At 36.1% G+C, this 18220-nt stretch overlaps 1 protein-coding gene across 8 annotated transcripts in view; it reads right to left on the bottom strand.

The window, feature by feature from the left end:
- LOC149069231 (uncharacterized) overlaps window positions 1–18220 on the bottom strand; it is a 299332-nt gene that overhangs the window by 57241 nt on the left and 223871 nt on the right. For all 8 annotated transcript variants that reach the window (XM_089250662.1, XM_089250660.1, XM_089250665.1 and 5 more), the window contains 3 exons: window positions 7142–7267; window positions 1305–1385; window positions 1001–1090 (listed from right to left, as the gene is read on the bottom strand). In XM_089250662.1, the coding sequence (XP_089106788.1) occupies window positions 1001–1090; window positions 1305–1385; window positions 7142–7267 (297 nt within the window). The remainder of the gene's footprint in view (window positions 1–1000; window positions 1091–1304; window positions 1386–7141; window positions 7268–18220) is intronic.

Below are 18220 nucleotides of genomic sequence, written 5' to 3' on the forward strand. Positions count from 1 at the left end.
TTGTGATGCGATTGCAATGACTGCTTATGAAGGACATTTTATAGCTTCTTTCTCGGACACTGTACTGCGACTACAGCGTCACTTGTTAGCAACATTTGTAAATAATTTTGAAACCTCTGTATCAGATTTCGGCGGCTTTCATAATAAACATGCCACTTGTTTTATTCTTCTATCGATCACCGTTTCCTAGTTATTTCATTTTAAAATCAGGGAGTCCTTTGCGGGAAGACCCTGTACATACGAGTATTGTACTTGTTCGCTTTGACCGTGGGGGTAATTAATTGATACACGTCCGCTTTTTTGTGCTCTCATTTTTTTTCTTCCCTTCTCTCTCCACCCACGCAGAAACCAGTTGCGATCGCAGCGCCACGAGTCACTTTGATGAACCCATCGTTAGCGGGTAGTCCCAAGTCTGACGTTCGTCCAACGCGTATTGCTTTTCTCGCAATGAAATATTTTATAATGTATGCCGTATAAATTGATGAAAGTTTCAGCGAAAACTTAAGGACAACGGACAGTACCACGACCTCCTATATAACCTAGGTTATCTAGGTGGTCGTGACAGTACGCGCATGTAGACCTACCTGACTCAACAAACCGTCGGCTAGCCTGGAGCGTTGCTTGCACACAACGCACTCGCAAGCTCAACAAGTCACACGCGAGCAGTATGCACGCTCCCTGAAATGTAAGCTTTGATGGCATTTTTCAAAATATGCAAAAAAAACAAACAAAAAAAAACTATCGACAAAAAAGATTGATAGCATAAACCAAAGTCCCGATAACAATAAACGAATCTCCCCCATGTTATGATGTTGGTACTTCCCGTTCTTGGCGAAAGTGATAACAATATCCGAATGATAACATTATCTGTAATTTTAATAAGCGACTGCAGTTCCAATTTACATACGTTTTTGGAAAAACAAAAACAAAATTTTCAATACGTTTTCTATGAGGATGAGCCACAGAGGGTAAAGTTATTGACTCATTTATGAGAACGTACCGGTGGTCCAGGAAGTCCAGGAGGTCCCATAAGTCCTGGTGGACCCAATTCACCCGGGCTTCCCTTTTCGCCTTTCGGTCCGAGCTGACCCTAAGAAAAATAGAAAAATTATTATTTTTAAATACGTCACGAATATTTTGATTACCACAGACGATTTGCACTATTTCTACAGTTTATGCTAGTGAGAAAGCTACGATATTTTTAAAGTATATTTTAATAATAATTCCGTATATTGTAATAATAATTTCAAAGGAACTCCAGAACTCTTTTGATAATAACAATTAACTTTCGATGCATCACTTACAGGTAATCCAGGAGCGCCTTGTGGCCCAGCCAATCCATTCACACCATCAAGACCAGGAGGACCCATCAATCCTCGATCACCCTTTGAAAAATGGATTGTTTAAAACAAAAGTAGAGGGAGGAATAGCTACTTAATATTCACACAAAAATATATGGAAAGATACTTGTACAAGTTTATCATTTCCGTCGTGTTTTTGGTTTGTTTGGAAATTTCTGTTGCAAGTTTGCCAGTGCTGCGGTTTTTGTGTTCCGTGGGGACACCCTCCTCCCCGTACCGATAAAATAAACCCTTGGTTTTTAATAATAAATAACGTGATCCCCAAGCATTCCCAAGGAATCAGCATGATTCGTCCAGGGAATTGGTTAATGTTGGTAGACATTCATGCCAGAACCGGGATTCGAACAGAGACCTGGACGGTGAGAGGTTAGCTCCCTAACCACTCGACTGCCAGGCGGCATTTTACCAATAAAATAATGGAACCCTTTGCAAAACAATATTCAGTAGGTTGTCCGAAATTGCACAACAGATATATCTCTGCAACCGACGACTTTATAAAAACATACTTTCATTTTACGAAAAGTTTTTAAATGACGTGTGCAGTTACTTAAGATCTCAAAATTTTGTTTGAGGGGTCGAATAGATAAAGAAAAATAAAGAAATATATTTTCTATACGGTCCACGTGTGCTATGAGTTCCAATTATTGAAATCCAGATCTCAGTCTGAAAAAGTCATTTTCACAAACAATTCATATTTTTAAATGAAATATTTATCGCGAGCTATTGTATATGAAATCACACTATGTTTTAGCAACTTATCACTGTGTTGGCAAGTTTTCATTGGCTGAAAATCTGCCATTTTTAGTTGACGGTACACAAATAGAATGACCTCAATCATTTCATTTTTTCATTCTCAACAAATAGCAATTTCCTTTTTTTTTGACAATTATTTTGACAATTAGGGGATTTCCACAACTTTTAATTTAGTTCACGTTTCACGATTTGTGAACCACACGCCGAATACCTCCATTAATATTGCATTTAAAAACATGAAATTTTTTATAAATGACTTATAGAATTTGCATTTCACTAACTGACAGTTTTAGCACACATGGTCTTCATAAAAAGTCAATTTTTATATTTTTCAATTTGTACTACACCTTGGAAAATTCAAGACATTTTGAGTTAGTAAATCTCATTTGAAAACATTTTGTATTTGAAAGTATATTTCTATAGGCAACGATTACAGAGGTATCCGCTGTGCAAACAATTTGGGACAGCCTCTATAGCAACGTAAAAAAAAAAGTGTTAATTTTTATTTTCATTCAATAACCTGGACCTTCTGAAATCCTTCCAGGTTGAGAATCCGTGTGCTATTGGGAGAGATGTGCAAAGTTGAAAACATGAAAAATTTCAGTCTATATAATATGAGTTCTTAAACTTTTCTGTTCTTGAGAGAACCCATTGGTCTCCATTTTTACATTCGTAGATATTAGCATCCTCCCTGACACGTTTTATCACTTTTCAGGAGGGTATATTGCCTATTTTGGGAAACCTTTGTCTAGGACAGAGGTCTTTAACATTCTTCAAGTCGCGAGCACTACTACTACTTAACCGTACATGCACTTCGTACACATTCCTCTTCGGAATTTCTAACGAATCGGCACATGCCGGAATATGTGTTCTAAGTGGATGTATGGCCTTAATGTATCTATGTTGTAGAGTTGCGCTTGTTTCGTGTTCATGCCGCCATCTGTCTTCCATTTTCTGAAGTAAAGATGGAAATGCTTGAATTTTCATGTTATGTCAGTATCGTGTCGTAGGTCTGCCTGCTCTCTACGGAGCCTCAGTATGTGTGCATATGTCTGCGGAGCCTCTCTGCCTCAGTCGCGAGCACTGCATGTACCTATCATCAAAAAGAAGACCACCCTTACGGCAAGTTTGGCATAGGAATGCACGAAAAATAAGAATGATTTTAATCCTTGAATGCAATTTGTACAATCTGGGACGTTCATTAAGTGCTTGCGAGCACGATATTGGACACGGGCATAGAGCATCTATGGGTGCTTCAGGAAGCACCGTGGTGCTCACGAGCAACCGGTTGAGGATGCCTAGTCTGGGAGATGATCTTTATGAAAAATTTGCTTTAACAATGATGGTGGAACACGGAAATAGTAGAAAATCAAAAATCGAAATTGAAAGGAGAAAAAAATTGAAGTGGGAAATCATTTCTCTCTCTTCTAATTAACACCGAAAATACTGGACACCCTGTTTGTAGATTGTTTCAATATAAATAAATACTGGACATATAGTAACAACGTATTTAAATAATTAGCGTTAGTTAAAATTTCTTTTCCATTTCAACTTTTTCAACTGGAAATTTCAATGGAAGAAAATTTAATTAGTCGATGGAATGCGTAGAAAAAGCTGAATGTGTGGCTGAAAAAAAAAAATCAGTATACCGTAGCAAAAATTCTTTGAAACAATTTTTTTTTAAATCATTGTCCTGTGAAAGGAAGAAAAAAAATTTTCGGTAACTTTAAAGTGTTAAAGACAAAAATAGAATTGCCAAGAGGCTCTACGGTGACATCAAACGTAGAAAGAAATAGAGAACACTTTTCCTTTGAGTAACGAATCTCTAAACACGTGTACAAAGGGACGTGGTTTAGGATCCTGAATGCTTATAACTTTTGAAAAATGGTATATTTCCTTAATTTCTCTTCAGTTTGATTTACCGAAGGCATGAAAATTTATTCTCCGAAAACTTTAAATCAATGTTCTTAAACTTTTTACAGCTGCGGATCGTTGAAAGCAGTTTAAAAATTTTCGCGGACCGTTGGAAATGGGAGGAATGGAAATTTGCTAACCCGCAAAAAATAAAGAGCAGAAATAATTTGAAGACTGGCAAAAAATAAATAAATGTGAGTAAAAATTTTCGGACCGGCAGAAAATGAATAATTGGATGAATAATTTGCGGACCGGCAGAAGATGAATAAATAACAGAAATAACTGTGGACCGACAAAAAATGAAGAGGATAAATTATTTGATAAATGCTAAAAACAAGACATAATTTGCGGACCGATAAAAATTAATAAATTGGGGAAATAATTTGTGCACCGGCAGAAGATGAATAAATAGAAGAAATAATTTATGAATAAATAGAAGAAATAATTTATGAATAAATAGAAGAAATAATTTATGAATAAATAGAAGAAATAATTTATGAATAAATAGAAGAAATAATTTATGAATAAATAGAAGAAATAATTTATGAATAAATAGAAGAAATAATTTATGAATAAATAGAAGAAATAATTTGCGGACCGGCAAAAAATAAAGAGAATAAATAATTTGATAAATGCTAAAAACAAGGCATAATTTGCAGACCAATAAAAATTAATAAATTGGGGAAATAATTTGTGGACCGGCAGAAAATGAATAATTGGATGAATAATTTGCGGACCGACAGAAGATGAAGAGGATAAATAATTTGATAAATGCTAAAAACAAGGCATAATTTGCAGACCAATAAAAATTAATAAATTGGGGAAATAATTTGTGGACCGGCAGAAAATGAATAATAGGATGAATAATTTGCGGACCGACAGAAGATGAAGAGGATAAATAATTTGATAAATGCTAAAAACAAGGCATAATTTGCAGACCAATAAAAATTAATAAATTGGGGAAATAATTTGTGGACCGGCAGAAAATGAATAATAGGATGAATAATTTGCGGACCGACAGAAGATGAAGAGGATAAATAATTTGATAAATGCTAAAAACAAGGCATAATTTGCAGACCAATAAAAATTAATAAATTGGGGAAATAATTTGTGGACCGGCAGAAAATGAATGAATAGGAGAAATAATCCATGCACACACCTGCAAAAAATAAATAAACAAGACAAATAATTTGAAAAAAAAACTATTAAATGAGAAAAATAGGTTGCGGACCGGCAAAAAATAAAGTGTAAAAACAATTTTTGATAAATGCTAAAACTAAATAAATAAAAGAAATAATTTGCAGACCGGCGGAAAATGAATAAATATAATTCGCAGACCCGCTGACACAGCAAGACACAAATAAGACGAGTTTGACTGTAAGAATAAAGTAGACAAAAAAAATCATGGATGATAAAAAAAATGGATTGTTTCAACGAAGACTTTTCCATTCCACCCTCCAAAAGCCATATCCAACTAATTACTCTTTTTTAGAGAACACAAGATGGCCAAAAACTTACTTTATCTTCAAAACAAAAATGTACATTCATCACGCAACTGGCCATAAAATGGTTGAAAACAAACGAATTTATTATTTTTCCTACTATTATTCCATTGTAGTATTTTATTACTTTTTGCCGAAGTCTCCCGTCGAAAATGTTGAGCAAAGAAACTAATAGGAAATAATAATAATAAAAAAAGACTAAAAAAAAGGGGGACGTCGAAATGAATGACTAAATGATAGTCAGTAATGGAAGTTGGGGTCCGGGAATAAAAATGAAAAAGAGGGAAATAGGATAAAAAAAAAAAGGAATGAGAGATAAAAGTGAATGTGAGAGGAACACGACAAGGCAATGGAATAGAATAAGAGAAGAAGGAAAAAAAATTGAAGATAACATGTGGGAATGGAATCGATGATGGGGAAGTATTGGATATCAATACAACCGAAGACAATGAAAGGACCCCAGACAACGACGGGTACACGAGAGACAGAGAGAGAGACCACCACCAGCAGCAGCAGCTTTTCTGGTTCATCCATCGAATGTATTGAACGCCCATGATGAAATTAAATCACGGAATACCTTCGTAAAAATTCCTCTGATTTTTATTGCTGTTTGTCCTCCGGTTGATTGCGGACCAGAGGAAAACGATAAAATTCGATCATCGTCATCACTGGCCCAAAATACAAACAAACAAATAAATAATTACATCAAATATGATTGCGTGTATGTGTAAGTAACTTTACGCAGGGCGGATACTATTATCGACCGCCCAGTTAATTACACACGCGATTCCTTGTGAAAAAACTAATGTGGAAAAGTTTTTTTGATTGGGAGGACCAATAATTATGGAGTTGGAACACTTTAAAAATTGTTTTGCATCTCTTCATAATCCTGCCGAATTCACCGAACGTACACCAAACGTATAGCTTAAACTTTATGGTGCGTTTCCGAAGCTGGTAAAAATGCTGTTAACCTTGAGAGATACAGTCGAATCCCGTTTTAACGAATACCGTCATAGCGAAAATCTCGTTTTAACGAACACTTTTCTAATCCCCCAGATAAGTTGATATAAGAACAATGCAAAAACCTGGAATTTCCTTATAACGAAATTTGGTAGTAACGAAGTGATTTCTCCGGTCTCTTGGTGTTCGTCATAACGGGATTCGACTGTATCAAGAAAGCTAAAAATGTGCAAACTAGTTTGTTTTCTTGCACTTCCCCTCAAACGATTTGACTTGACCGCCAGGAGAGAAAATTATCACATTCTGGCAAAAAAAAATATTGACTTGGTAGGAAAAGCAATTTTTTAAATTGCATTTGGCTAATGAATTTGCCAATATAGTGATCGAAAGTAACACATAATAACGGGGTTATAACACCAATCTGCACGAAAAGAAAAAGCGCCAGTCCTGAAAGAAGAAGGCAGAACTTGGCTTCTAACGAACGGGATTGAATGTTGATATTGATCCATTTTCAAGCGAGAGAAACGATAGAATGCTTCTCCATCATCGCCATCACCGGCCCAAAATGCAAATAAACAGATAAATAATTGCATCAAATATGATTGCGTGTATGCAATTAACTTTAAATACGAATCGAAAACATTAACTTACTTGTGCTCCGGGAAATCCTACGGTTCCTTTCTGTCCTTTCTCCCCTTTTTCTCCAGGACCACCACGATCTCCCTTCGGTCCCGTCGCTCCTGGTAATCCGGGTGGAGCCGGTTTCCCAGGTTTACCCTATTGAAAAAGATGGATATTCGAAAGATTAGAAGATGCAATTAAGAAATTGAAAGTTTCTTCGCAATTTTTTTTAAAGAGAATTTTTACTTTCTTTGTATTAAAATAATTCGGATATACAGTCGAATCCCATTTTAACGAATACCGTTATAGCGAAAATCTCGTTTTAACGAACACTTTTCTGATCTCCCAGATAAGTTTGCATTGGAAAAATGCAAAAACCTGGAATTCCTATCTAACGAAATTTCGTTATAACTCCGGTCTCTTGGAGTTCGTTATAACGGGATTGGACTGTATATACAGGGTGGATGATGAGTTTTCAAAATGTCTCACCGACGTTTCACCTACCCTGTATTTGCCTGAACTTATGAAAGTGCAGTTAAAAGAACATGAGTCATCATTCGGACACTTGGATTGCCATCCACCGTCTCCTTTTTTTTTTAAAGAAGTAACGTAATCCTCTCGTATTCTCAAGAGGATCTCTCTAGGGAATTTGTCAGTGTTAGTAAACATCCATGCCCGAACCGGGATTCGAATCCAGACCTGCACAGTTAGAGAGAGGCTAGCTCTCTAACCACTCGCCTGCCAGGTGGCAATAAAATTAATCGAGAGCTTCTGGAAGCTTCAATAGAGATATCTGAGGAGTCTTTTTGTTTAACTGAATCCACCAAGGACATTGGTGCAACATTGATGCAAATCTGATTAAAAGAAATAAATGTTGAATGACGTCATAAAATTAGGATTCGGAAATTTTGCCCCTGACGTTTCGTCTCTGGTACATTTCGCCACCGGAAATTTCGACCCGAACATTTCACCTGCCCCTGACATTACGAGAGACCACGTGAGTAAACGACTGATTGTGTGAGTCACCATGTGATTGGTTGAGTTACTATTTAAATGGGTGAGTGATCGCTTGAACGCTACGATGAGTGATCGCATGAGCGAGTATGAATGACTGTATGGCTGAGTGAATGACTATATGAATGATCAAGTGAGCGACCGTATGACTGGACTAGTGCATGGGTGTATGAGTGACCACATGAGTAGCCAAGTGAGTGAAATACGGTATGAGTGATCAAGTGAGGGACCGTGTTATATCGCATATAATCGATAAAATATCATGATTTCATTGAATTAAAAAAATTTGTGCATTTCTCACATTTTTGCAGGCTACTCATTATACTTATACAAAGGGCGAGATGTCGAAGCCGAAATGGGATGAAATATCCACACATCCAGTCACTCACTTGGTCACTCATACAGTTAAGTACTTGGTCACTCATACGGTCACTCACTTGATAACTCATATGGTCACTCATACGGTCACGTACTCGGTCACTCACTTGGTAACTCACATGATCACTCACCCACTCACTTGTTCATTATATGATCACTCACCTACTCAGTTGTTCATTCATATGATCACTCACCCACTCACTTGTTCATTCATACTGCCACCCAAGCATTCATTTTGTCACACATATGACCTCGCCCTCACTTGGTCACTCATACGGTCACTCACCCACTCACTTGGTCACTCATACTGTCACTCACCACCAACTCCCACCTCTTCACTCACAAGTTAAGGGCAGGAGAAATTACGGTGGTGAAATTTCGGGGGGGCGAAATTTCCGTAAACCATGAAATCAATTCCACGGTGTAAAGCCGATTTTTCTCAAAGTGGATCCAATAATGCGTTATTATAACGTGCAGATTTTTTATCCACCCTGTGCATGACTTACACACACTTCACCTTCACAAGCCTCTCTTCTGAATATTTTAGTATACTTCTCTATATATATAAAACCTTATTTCCGAAATAAACCACAAATTTAATGGAAACGCTAAAAACTAACAGAGTTGTTTTCTCACATTTTGTTTTCGGGAGAATATTCCCCAACAACGGAGCTTGTTTCAATATCTCTATGGAAGCACCTTCTTCAATAAATATCCTCTTCGATGTGCGACGATGTTAAAAATATGTCTTCGACGGGGAAAATTTTCAATGGAAAGAATTATTTTCTCAGCTTAAACTGTTTTGAGAAACTTGGAGGCTGCAACACGGGGGAAAAAAAAAAGAACTTCGTGTAATCCTTCCTTATATATTGTTGGTTATTTTTTTCTCTCGTCCGTAACTTAATCTGGATTTTATTCCCTGTGGTGTTTCCCTATTACCCAACAAAAGAGTTGAAAAAAACAACAATTCGCTGGTGCTTTTTTTTATATTAACTTATCTTTCTTGTTACTAGGACTCGATCGGTTTTTTTTCTTTCCTTCGATGGTAATTCTTGCGGTTGCACAACATAACAATTTTGTAATGGTTCCTAGAATTTAAGAATATATAGCATTCTTTTACATTCCGCTTCCTACGATAAAGCTGTTATTGGGTATGTGATAAATCCGGCAGTTATTATTATGCGTAATCATCTCGAGGTGAGTTAGAAAAACGTCTCTGAATTTATCACTTTTACCGGTGATTTTGCATAGTACCCAAGCAAGCGGCGTTGGTAAATTTGATGAGTACTAAAAAAAATTATCGCTTTTTATCAGCGATTATGCATAATACCCAAGCGTCGCATCGCAGGTAAACATGATCAATCGTACTACGTGATGTACTATGCAGGATAATTCATACACGTATTGCATCATCATATCGGGGGTGATCGTAAAATTTGTTGTCATTATATCGAAGTCGAACTATATTCATTCACTCATTCTAGACTCATTTCATTAAATTTCAAATATTCATCAAATTTGCCAACGACACTTGGCTATTATGCATAATCGTCGGTAAAAATGATTTTTTATTATTTATCAAATTTACCAACGACGCTTGGGTAAAATCCTGAAATCGGCCAGTTCGAGAATTGGCCAATTTCGTTCAATATTAACCTGGCCAATGTCCGAATTTCGTGCTCCGGCCAGCCAGTTCGCAAAGTGGTCGGAGATCCGTGGCCAAATTCCTATAACAAAAGACATGATTCGGTGTCATCGAAAAGTTGTATTTTTTTCGCGATGAATATGTCAACGTTAGCTATGGCAACCTATCAAACCACACTCACGACGCGGTAATAATTTTTTTTTTCCCTTCAAAATTTGACAGAAAAACTATATGTCTATAGCATTATTAAAAGATTTGAAAGTTTGTCTCTCAAATTTCTTCTATATATAGCCATATATCACATGTTGGCGATGATTTCGTGCCCATCGGACCGTCTTACATCGGCACATCTAAATTTGTCAGGGATCTCGGGCCACTTCGTGAATTGGCCGGCCAAAGCCCGAATCATTCCTGTAAATTGGACTTTTTCCAAACCTCTCGGCCATTTTGCGAATTGGCCACACTTCGGGACTTGGCAGTAACATATATGATATAAATTATATAGTTATATAACAGCTCCGTTTATATAACTATATGGGGTTATATAAACGCCAAAGTCATTGAAAAAGATCATCGAAAGTCAATAACACAAGATGGGTGAAAAGTCCTGGATAAATTAAAAAAATCAGCCAATTGGCATGAATAAACAGATGCGCTTTGCACCAAAATATTTATCAAGGCGCTTCGAGTTTCTTTTTCCTTTTTTGAAATGAATGACGCTGCATCACGAAACACTCGACACAACACATGAAATGCGAAACAAACAGTGCATAATGCTTATTTTTTTCTATTTGCGTTACATAAAACTACTAAATTTGAATATGAGCATCTTTTTAGTTCAGAAAAAAATCTAAAAGAGTGAAAGGGTTTTCGTATTCAAATGTGGTAGTTACTCAAATCATAATAAACAATAATTATAAGCTATTTGTGTCGCATTTTGTGCGCTATATCGAATTTTCTGTGATAGAAAATTGCCATCTGTGAACGAAATTTTGAACTTTTTTTAATTGGAAAAAAAAAATTTCGACGACCTTTGATAAGTATTTTAAAAATTTCTCTTCTTTAATTGATATAAAAAAAAAGAGTACAAACGGCACTGTTTTGTATGCTAATTAGTTGATTTTTCGTTCATTTACACCATGTGTCTTTTACACCATTTATATTCATTCTTTCGTAGCTTGAAAGTTTTTGTATGAGGAAGTAGCTGAAATTGAAATAATCTCAACTACAAACATTTTAAACATTCAGCCAAATACCATTCGATGATTAATTTTCAAATATGTAGTTCGTAAGATCCATGTTTTGAGTATTCAAACCCTGATTACTATTAGTAATTGAATTATTATTAATTCACTCTCTCTCTCCCACGGGGATCTGAGTATATACTTTAAGACATGAAATAATTAATTTTTGCGGCAGGCTATTGATATATGTGATGTAAATAAAAATGATTCGTAATGGAAAATATAATTGATGGAAAGTGGAGACGTTAGATTAATTTAGTTTTTCAGTTTATTGGGGTTGTTTGCTCTTAATAGGAGATTAATGAATTGTTAACGATTGTTAAACAGCTTATTCTGAACATATGCATATTGATACTTGATTGGAGAGTCTAATCGTTATCGTCCTAACAAAATACGCTATAAGTACTTAACGAAAAATGTGAAATAATAATAATCATTTTTAGATATTTTTCTATTATTAATGGACTTAGACTCTGTACCATAGAGTTGATAAAACTGATGGGGAATCTGTATATTTGAATGCGGTTTGCGGAAAAGTTATTAACTGATTACTGAAGATTAATGAAAGAAATAATTTGCCCTCGAGTGCAGAAAAGGAGCATGGTGCGACAGAAATGATCAAATGATCAAGAAATAATTTCAGAATTAATAATTACTTATCTATTGAAGCCTAATATTGAGAAGAAAATTATTACATTTATGACGCTCTGACTTGCTTATTGACATGCCCCGTATACGGGACATTCCCGTATTGACCCATAATTTCCCTCCTCTCAACTATGTTTTTTTAAACAAAAATATATTTTTTCAACCTGTTTTTTCAACAAAGCTTTCTTCAATTGATAATCTTAACTAAAATCAGGGATGAAAGAGCATAATTTGCATAATTTACAAACTGTGTTATAATTAATATGCCTGTAAATGCAGGGTGTCCCATGAATTCGTAAATAGTTTTAAAAAATTGAAGGAACCTCAGTATAATTGAATGCGGCTTGCGGAAAAATTATTCTCATGAAGAGGTAATTTTTTTTTTTTGGCACAAAAATTTAGTTTGAATTCTTGTTAATAGAGGACGCTGTCCAGAAACTCATTCGAAATAAGCAAATCCCATATAATATTTGGTGTACGATTAATAACTTATTTCTGAATTTCCTGAGCTAACATGAGATTTTCGTTGTGATGTTGACATTGGTGGACAAAGCATTATCGATGAAGTTGTTTTATCTCAGCCGCGAATAGCCGGCTGATGCTCAACGAACGTTTCGGGCACAGAAAAAGTTAAAGAAAGATTCAGGTTCATACATACGTGGTTCGCTTTTGTGCAGCGCACTCTACCGACAAAAATTTGAACTACCAAAAAAAATCCTCCGTGAGAATAACTTTTCACAAACCACATTCAAGTATACCAATACCTTCAATTTTATGAATTCTTAAGCTATTTACGAATTCGTGAGACGCCCCGTATTTTACCTCACATATTTGTCGTGTCGAATTTTTTTTCCCACTGTCAACTACATATTAAATCACCGTAGATTTGCTGTAGAATGCATTTCTCGCCGAGGGTAATTTATAAGCAATATTTGGCAATATCGCCGACAAATTACAACATTTTTGGTGAGAATTCGCGATGATCCGTATTTGTGATTGCAATTCGCCGTATTTTTATCCATCAAATTTCGTTCGCCCCCTTATATCATGATGAAATAACCACTTCATTCACAGTATTTGCGCACAGCGCATCTGATTATTATATTTTTAGTAAAAAAAAAAAGTCGTTAAAAACGTCAACCTCAGTTATAACGATAAAGTTTCACGCAACCTTCGATGTCGTTATAACCGAGTTTGACGGTACTATGTTCTAAAATAATAATGAAAAAATAATAATGTAAAAAAATGAATAAAAAGAAAAGACGATACTCACTATATGATGTTAGTAGCGATGTCTTTGTTAGTATAGGTTTTTATAGAATATCAAATAAAAGGGATTAAATAGGCAACACGTAAAATTCTAGTAAAGGAAAAAACAACATAAAACAAAGCAAAACAAAATAAAGACAAACAAAAATGTTATGTTTTCATGCATTTTGTTTACCTTAAATATCTATCTCATTGTTAATAGCAATAGGAAATTCATGTTGCTATTATTTCAGGGGCCCCGCGTTTCTTCGAAGCTTGTCATTTTTAGAGAATTTTAATATAAAAGTAGAGTTTTATCGGATTTCAAACTCAGAAATGAGGACGCATGCGCGTGCACCCCTGGCAACGTCACTTACACATGCTCGCAACTGATGGTGCCACTGTAACCCTAACTGAGACTGAGGGATTTACTAAGCAAGCGGACAGAGTAGTGTTTTCTCATTTTTACACTCATTTTTTTTTTCAGTTCGGAATCGAAGAGAGAAGAGCTATAACCAGGGGACGTACCTATGTAACAACCCCTCCCAGTGCACAGAACTAGCTCATCGTGCGCTTTGAGTACTTGATTCTAATCGAATCGCGATCAAAAACTAGTACTGCTATTATTTCAGTGATCACGAGGACCGCGTTTCTTGGAAACTCGTCATTTGTAGGGAATTTTGATGCAAAACTATATAAGGTTACCAGGTTTCAGAACTTAGAAATGAGGGCGCATGTGTGTGTGTGCACATTTAACAATTTCACTTACATATGCTCGCGACAAATGACACCAATGTACGGGAGGGGCTTTCTAACTGAGGGGGGTTTTGTTAGGCCATTATAGGCATTGAAGCCCCGTTTACATGTGTAATATTACGGTAGCATTGGGAGTTCTAGCACGCGACTGACTAATTTTTTTCTTCGTAAGGAAGGAAATGAAGGAAATGGGGAGCAGTCATTGGTGAAAATTATAGAAGAGCAGCCCTGGGTAATCTCTTTCTAGTGCACGGCGTTATATGTGTCTAAACGAACAACGGTACTCTCAAGATGGATTTTGTTGTTTTCTACTTGGCCGCTGCGTGGTCGTGTGAGCATCGTGAGGATCTGGGTTCGAACTCCGTTGGCGGAATAGTGGTGGTCGGCTGAAGTTAGTTTTCGGTGGTTTTCCAACTTCGAGACGTGAAAATTGTGGGCCGGTCTATAACATTTTAAAAAATCTCTCCGCGGAGAGCAGGCAGACCTTCACCATGATACTTACCTATCATGAGAATTCAAGCATTTATCCTCTTCACCTCAAAATATGGGAAGCGGATGGCAGCAAGAATACAAAACAAACACGACTCTGGCAACCTAAATACGTTTTAGAACCACATATCTATATCATATCATGTTAAGGGAGTACTCTGCTGGGGGGGGGGGGGGACTCAATCCGTTGGCTTGAATTTTTTCAGACACAAACACGTCCTTCGGAACACTGAACTGAAATCACTTCTGCGACCGTGCCGGGTTGTGTTCGGTTTACCCTCCAAACCAGCTCTGTTATAGAGCACAATAGAACTGTGGCGTCTGTCGTGCTTGGAGGCGCTACCTAGGTTCTAATTTCCTACGAATTTCAAAGGTGATTGGTCAAAGCGTGTAAATTATGTGTGGAGAAGAAAAAATACATAAACACACGTAAAGCATGAACATGGGTTTATTTGTTGGACATATTTTTCTTTCACGATATTTCCCCCCCCCCCCAGAAAGGAGATAAAAACTCCGATACCTTGAAAATGGGGACATGAGGGACAAATTCCAAAAACGTACGAGGACGCTTTAATGACAACAAAAATGAGGACGTCTGGTAACTTTATACAAAACGGTATGATCGAAGAAAAAGAATTATTTTATTCGCACTAAATTTTGGAGTACACGCAGTATATCGTATGCTATCGTTCACGAATAATCCTATCATAACACTTGTGCCAACGTTAAATCTGGATGAAGTTCCTCCGAAACGTCCGGAGCTTATTTACGGTTGTAATAATAATTCACGCCGTTCAATAATTCATAAATACGGATCCGGGCTGTCACGGCGATTACACACCGGGAACAGCTTGTAACTAAATGCGATTTAATAAATATAACTGAGCGCATCCAACAGAGACGAGCACAAACTTATCATTCAAATAAATAGTCACGAATTATACTTGGATACTGAAAACTCGACGCTAATCAGTTGATCAAACATATATATATTGCATCCGTGTTACACATATATTCACTTATTATAGTTTCATTCATATATATTCATATCCGGTTTCCGAACATTGCGTTGAATTCCTCGCTGAATCACGATCAATAGGCTTTAATAACATCCACACATCAGAACATAAGCTCAGCAACTCTATCGAAATTGATTGGGGATGATGCGAATGGAAGCGAATTATTAAAGTTGGGGAAAAAATAAAGCATCGGGATAAAATATTGCTTAAGAACATCTAATCTATTATTTGAAATATACATCGAAGTGCAACAAAGACGGACAATGGTATGGAAAACCTCGCACAACTACTCGTGCACTTGCGTCTGCAATTTGAAAGCGCCGTTGTCGTAAATACAGGGTGTCCCATAAATTATTTAGTAGTTTAAACATTGCATTGGAAAAATGCAAGTGTCAGGGGGATACGATCGAGGAGTTTAAAATTTTCAACGAACGGATAAGATGGATCATGAGTTATTTATACACACTCAATATTGACAGCTTCGATAAGGGGCGGACACCTGTATCGTTTAGTTCCAGGTTGTGGTGTTGTAGGGAGTTTTTATCTATAGGGTTACCAATAAATTATCCAGGGGTCGTGAATTCTTACAAAACTGATACGTTTTAACAAGAAATACGATGAACATATTGGACTGTACATATTGCAGTGTATTACATTTTATTAATTATTTTCGAGATATATTCTTGTATACTGAGTTGTTGCGATGTATTTTAGTTATATTTGACGTCTGTACTTTTTATGGGTATCTTTTTTCAGCTACCTCGTTGGGCAATTTGTCTGTTGTGGCCTTTGTGTTTGTATTAGTATAACATTCATAAAAGTTTAAGGAATCGATGTTTTGAATGCAGTTTTCGAAAAAGTTATTCTCGGGTGCAGAGAAAAAAATAGTTCAGACTTTGTCGATACAGGACGCTGCACGAAAACAAATCACAGAATTCTGGACATGAACCTTTTTTCAATCTCTTCTTTGTCCGAAACATGACCTAAGACATGTCAGGACGAACAAGCGGTCTATGGCGTCGGACTGAAGGCCGAATTTTCAGGTTTTGGTATTTACATAAGGTTTTCATTGTGATGTTGACTATTGCCAGAAAGGAATCGTCGGCTGAAGCTTTACGAACGTTTTGTACACAGAGAAGATGAAAGGTTCAGGTTTAAATCAATTGTGGTTTGCTTTCGTATTTTTTCTGTACCAAAATAAAAAATAAAAATAGTCTCTATGTGATAATAACTTTTTCGTAAACCGCATTTGTATATTCCAATTCCTTCAATTTTTTATGAATTTTGAAATTGAGTTTAAATTTATGGGACTTCCTGTATATAAGCGTATTGATCTTGTGCATACAAGCGATTTGTTTGCGTGTCGTAGCTTCCACTGGACGGCCGGCCTAACAGTTTGTAGGTTAACCTACGCGGGAATTCAGGACTAAGTGTCGGGAGGAGCGACTAATCGAGTAGGTTCATAGGATAGTCTCTATGAACCTATACGACCCGAATAGGATATTATCAATTAAGGAACAGACAAATTATGCTCATATTATCGGGTACTTGGAAGAAGCGATCGTCCACGTCACTTCCCCCTATGGATCCGTGCCTTACACAAACGCCCCTATGTATGGATCAAGTGATGTAATCAAGGTTCATTACTAGGTAGGCATTCAGTGGCACTTAGCTTTCAAAACATAAAAGAACTAAGAGTTTTATACAAGATATGTAACCGTAATCTGATGCACACATATTTTTATACGAATTAAAACAATAGATTCATAACATTTCAGAATATATTCATCATGACATGAAGTGAAGTTTGTAAAAAATTGTAGGAAAAATAAAACACATAGAAAAACATAGAAATAACAAGAATAAAAGTGGATTTTTAGAAAAGGTAGAGAATAAAGTACTTACTACACTCTCCTTCGCACATAATCCCCATATGTGTATGTGTTAATGAATCTAATGTTAGTGTAGTGTTAGTGGTGTTATAGGTAGTTATGTCTAAATCGTTTACGTGGCAAACATACTGACAAATAAAAACATGCATAGAACGGAATGAAACTCAAAACAAAAAAAATAAATACATAATATTTATAACATAAAATAAATCAATAGTATGCTGCAAGAAGCTTCAAATTGCCAATGACAGTAAATGAAAGAAAAAAAAGGAAACGGGCATCGATAATAATAATAATTGAAACATTTGCAGTATTTAGATTTGAATTATTTATAAATATTTTTCCTCAGAAAAACAGATAAGTTTAATTTTATTTCCGTTGATATTTTTGAGATGAAAACACGGTTCAATTTAATGTCTAGCTCGGTGTTCTTCAACGTTTTTACAACTGAGGACTGGTGGAAAAAGTTGAACAAATTCACAGACCGACAGAAATGGAAGACATAATTTGCGAGCCGCGGCTAAAAATAAATAAATAAGAAAAATATAATTTGTAGGATAGAAAACAAAAAATAAATGAGTACGAGAAATAATTTGCAGGCTGGCAAAAAAATAAATGCGTGGGAGAAATAATTTGCAGGCTGGCAAAAAAAATAAACGAGTAGGAGAAATAATTTGCAGGCTGGCAAAAAAAATAAACGAGTCGGAGAAATAACTTGCAGGCTGGCAAAAAATAAATGAGTGGGAGAAATAATTTGCAGGCTGGCAAAAAAATAA

Source organism: Pholcus phalangioides, unplaced genomic scaffold (genome assembly GCF_987345545.1).
Source record: "Pholcus phalangioides strain wild (caught in Gottingen) unplaced genomic scaffold, Ppha-v1.0 ptg000024l_1, whole genome shotgun sequence".
Lineage (NCBI taxonomy): Eukaryota > Metazoa > Arthropoda > Arachnida > Araneae > Pholcidae > Pholcus > Pholcus phalangioides.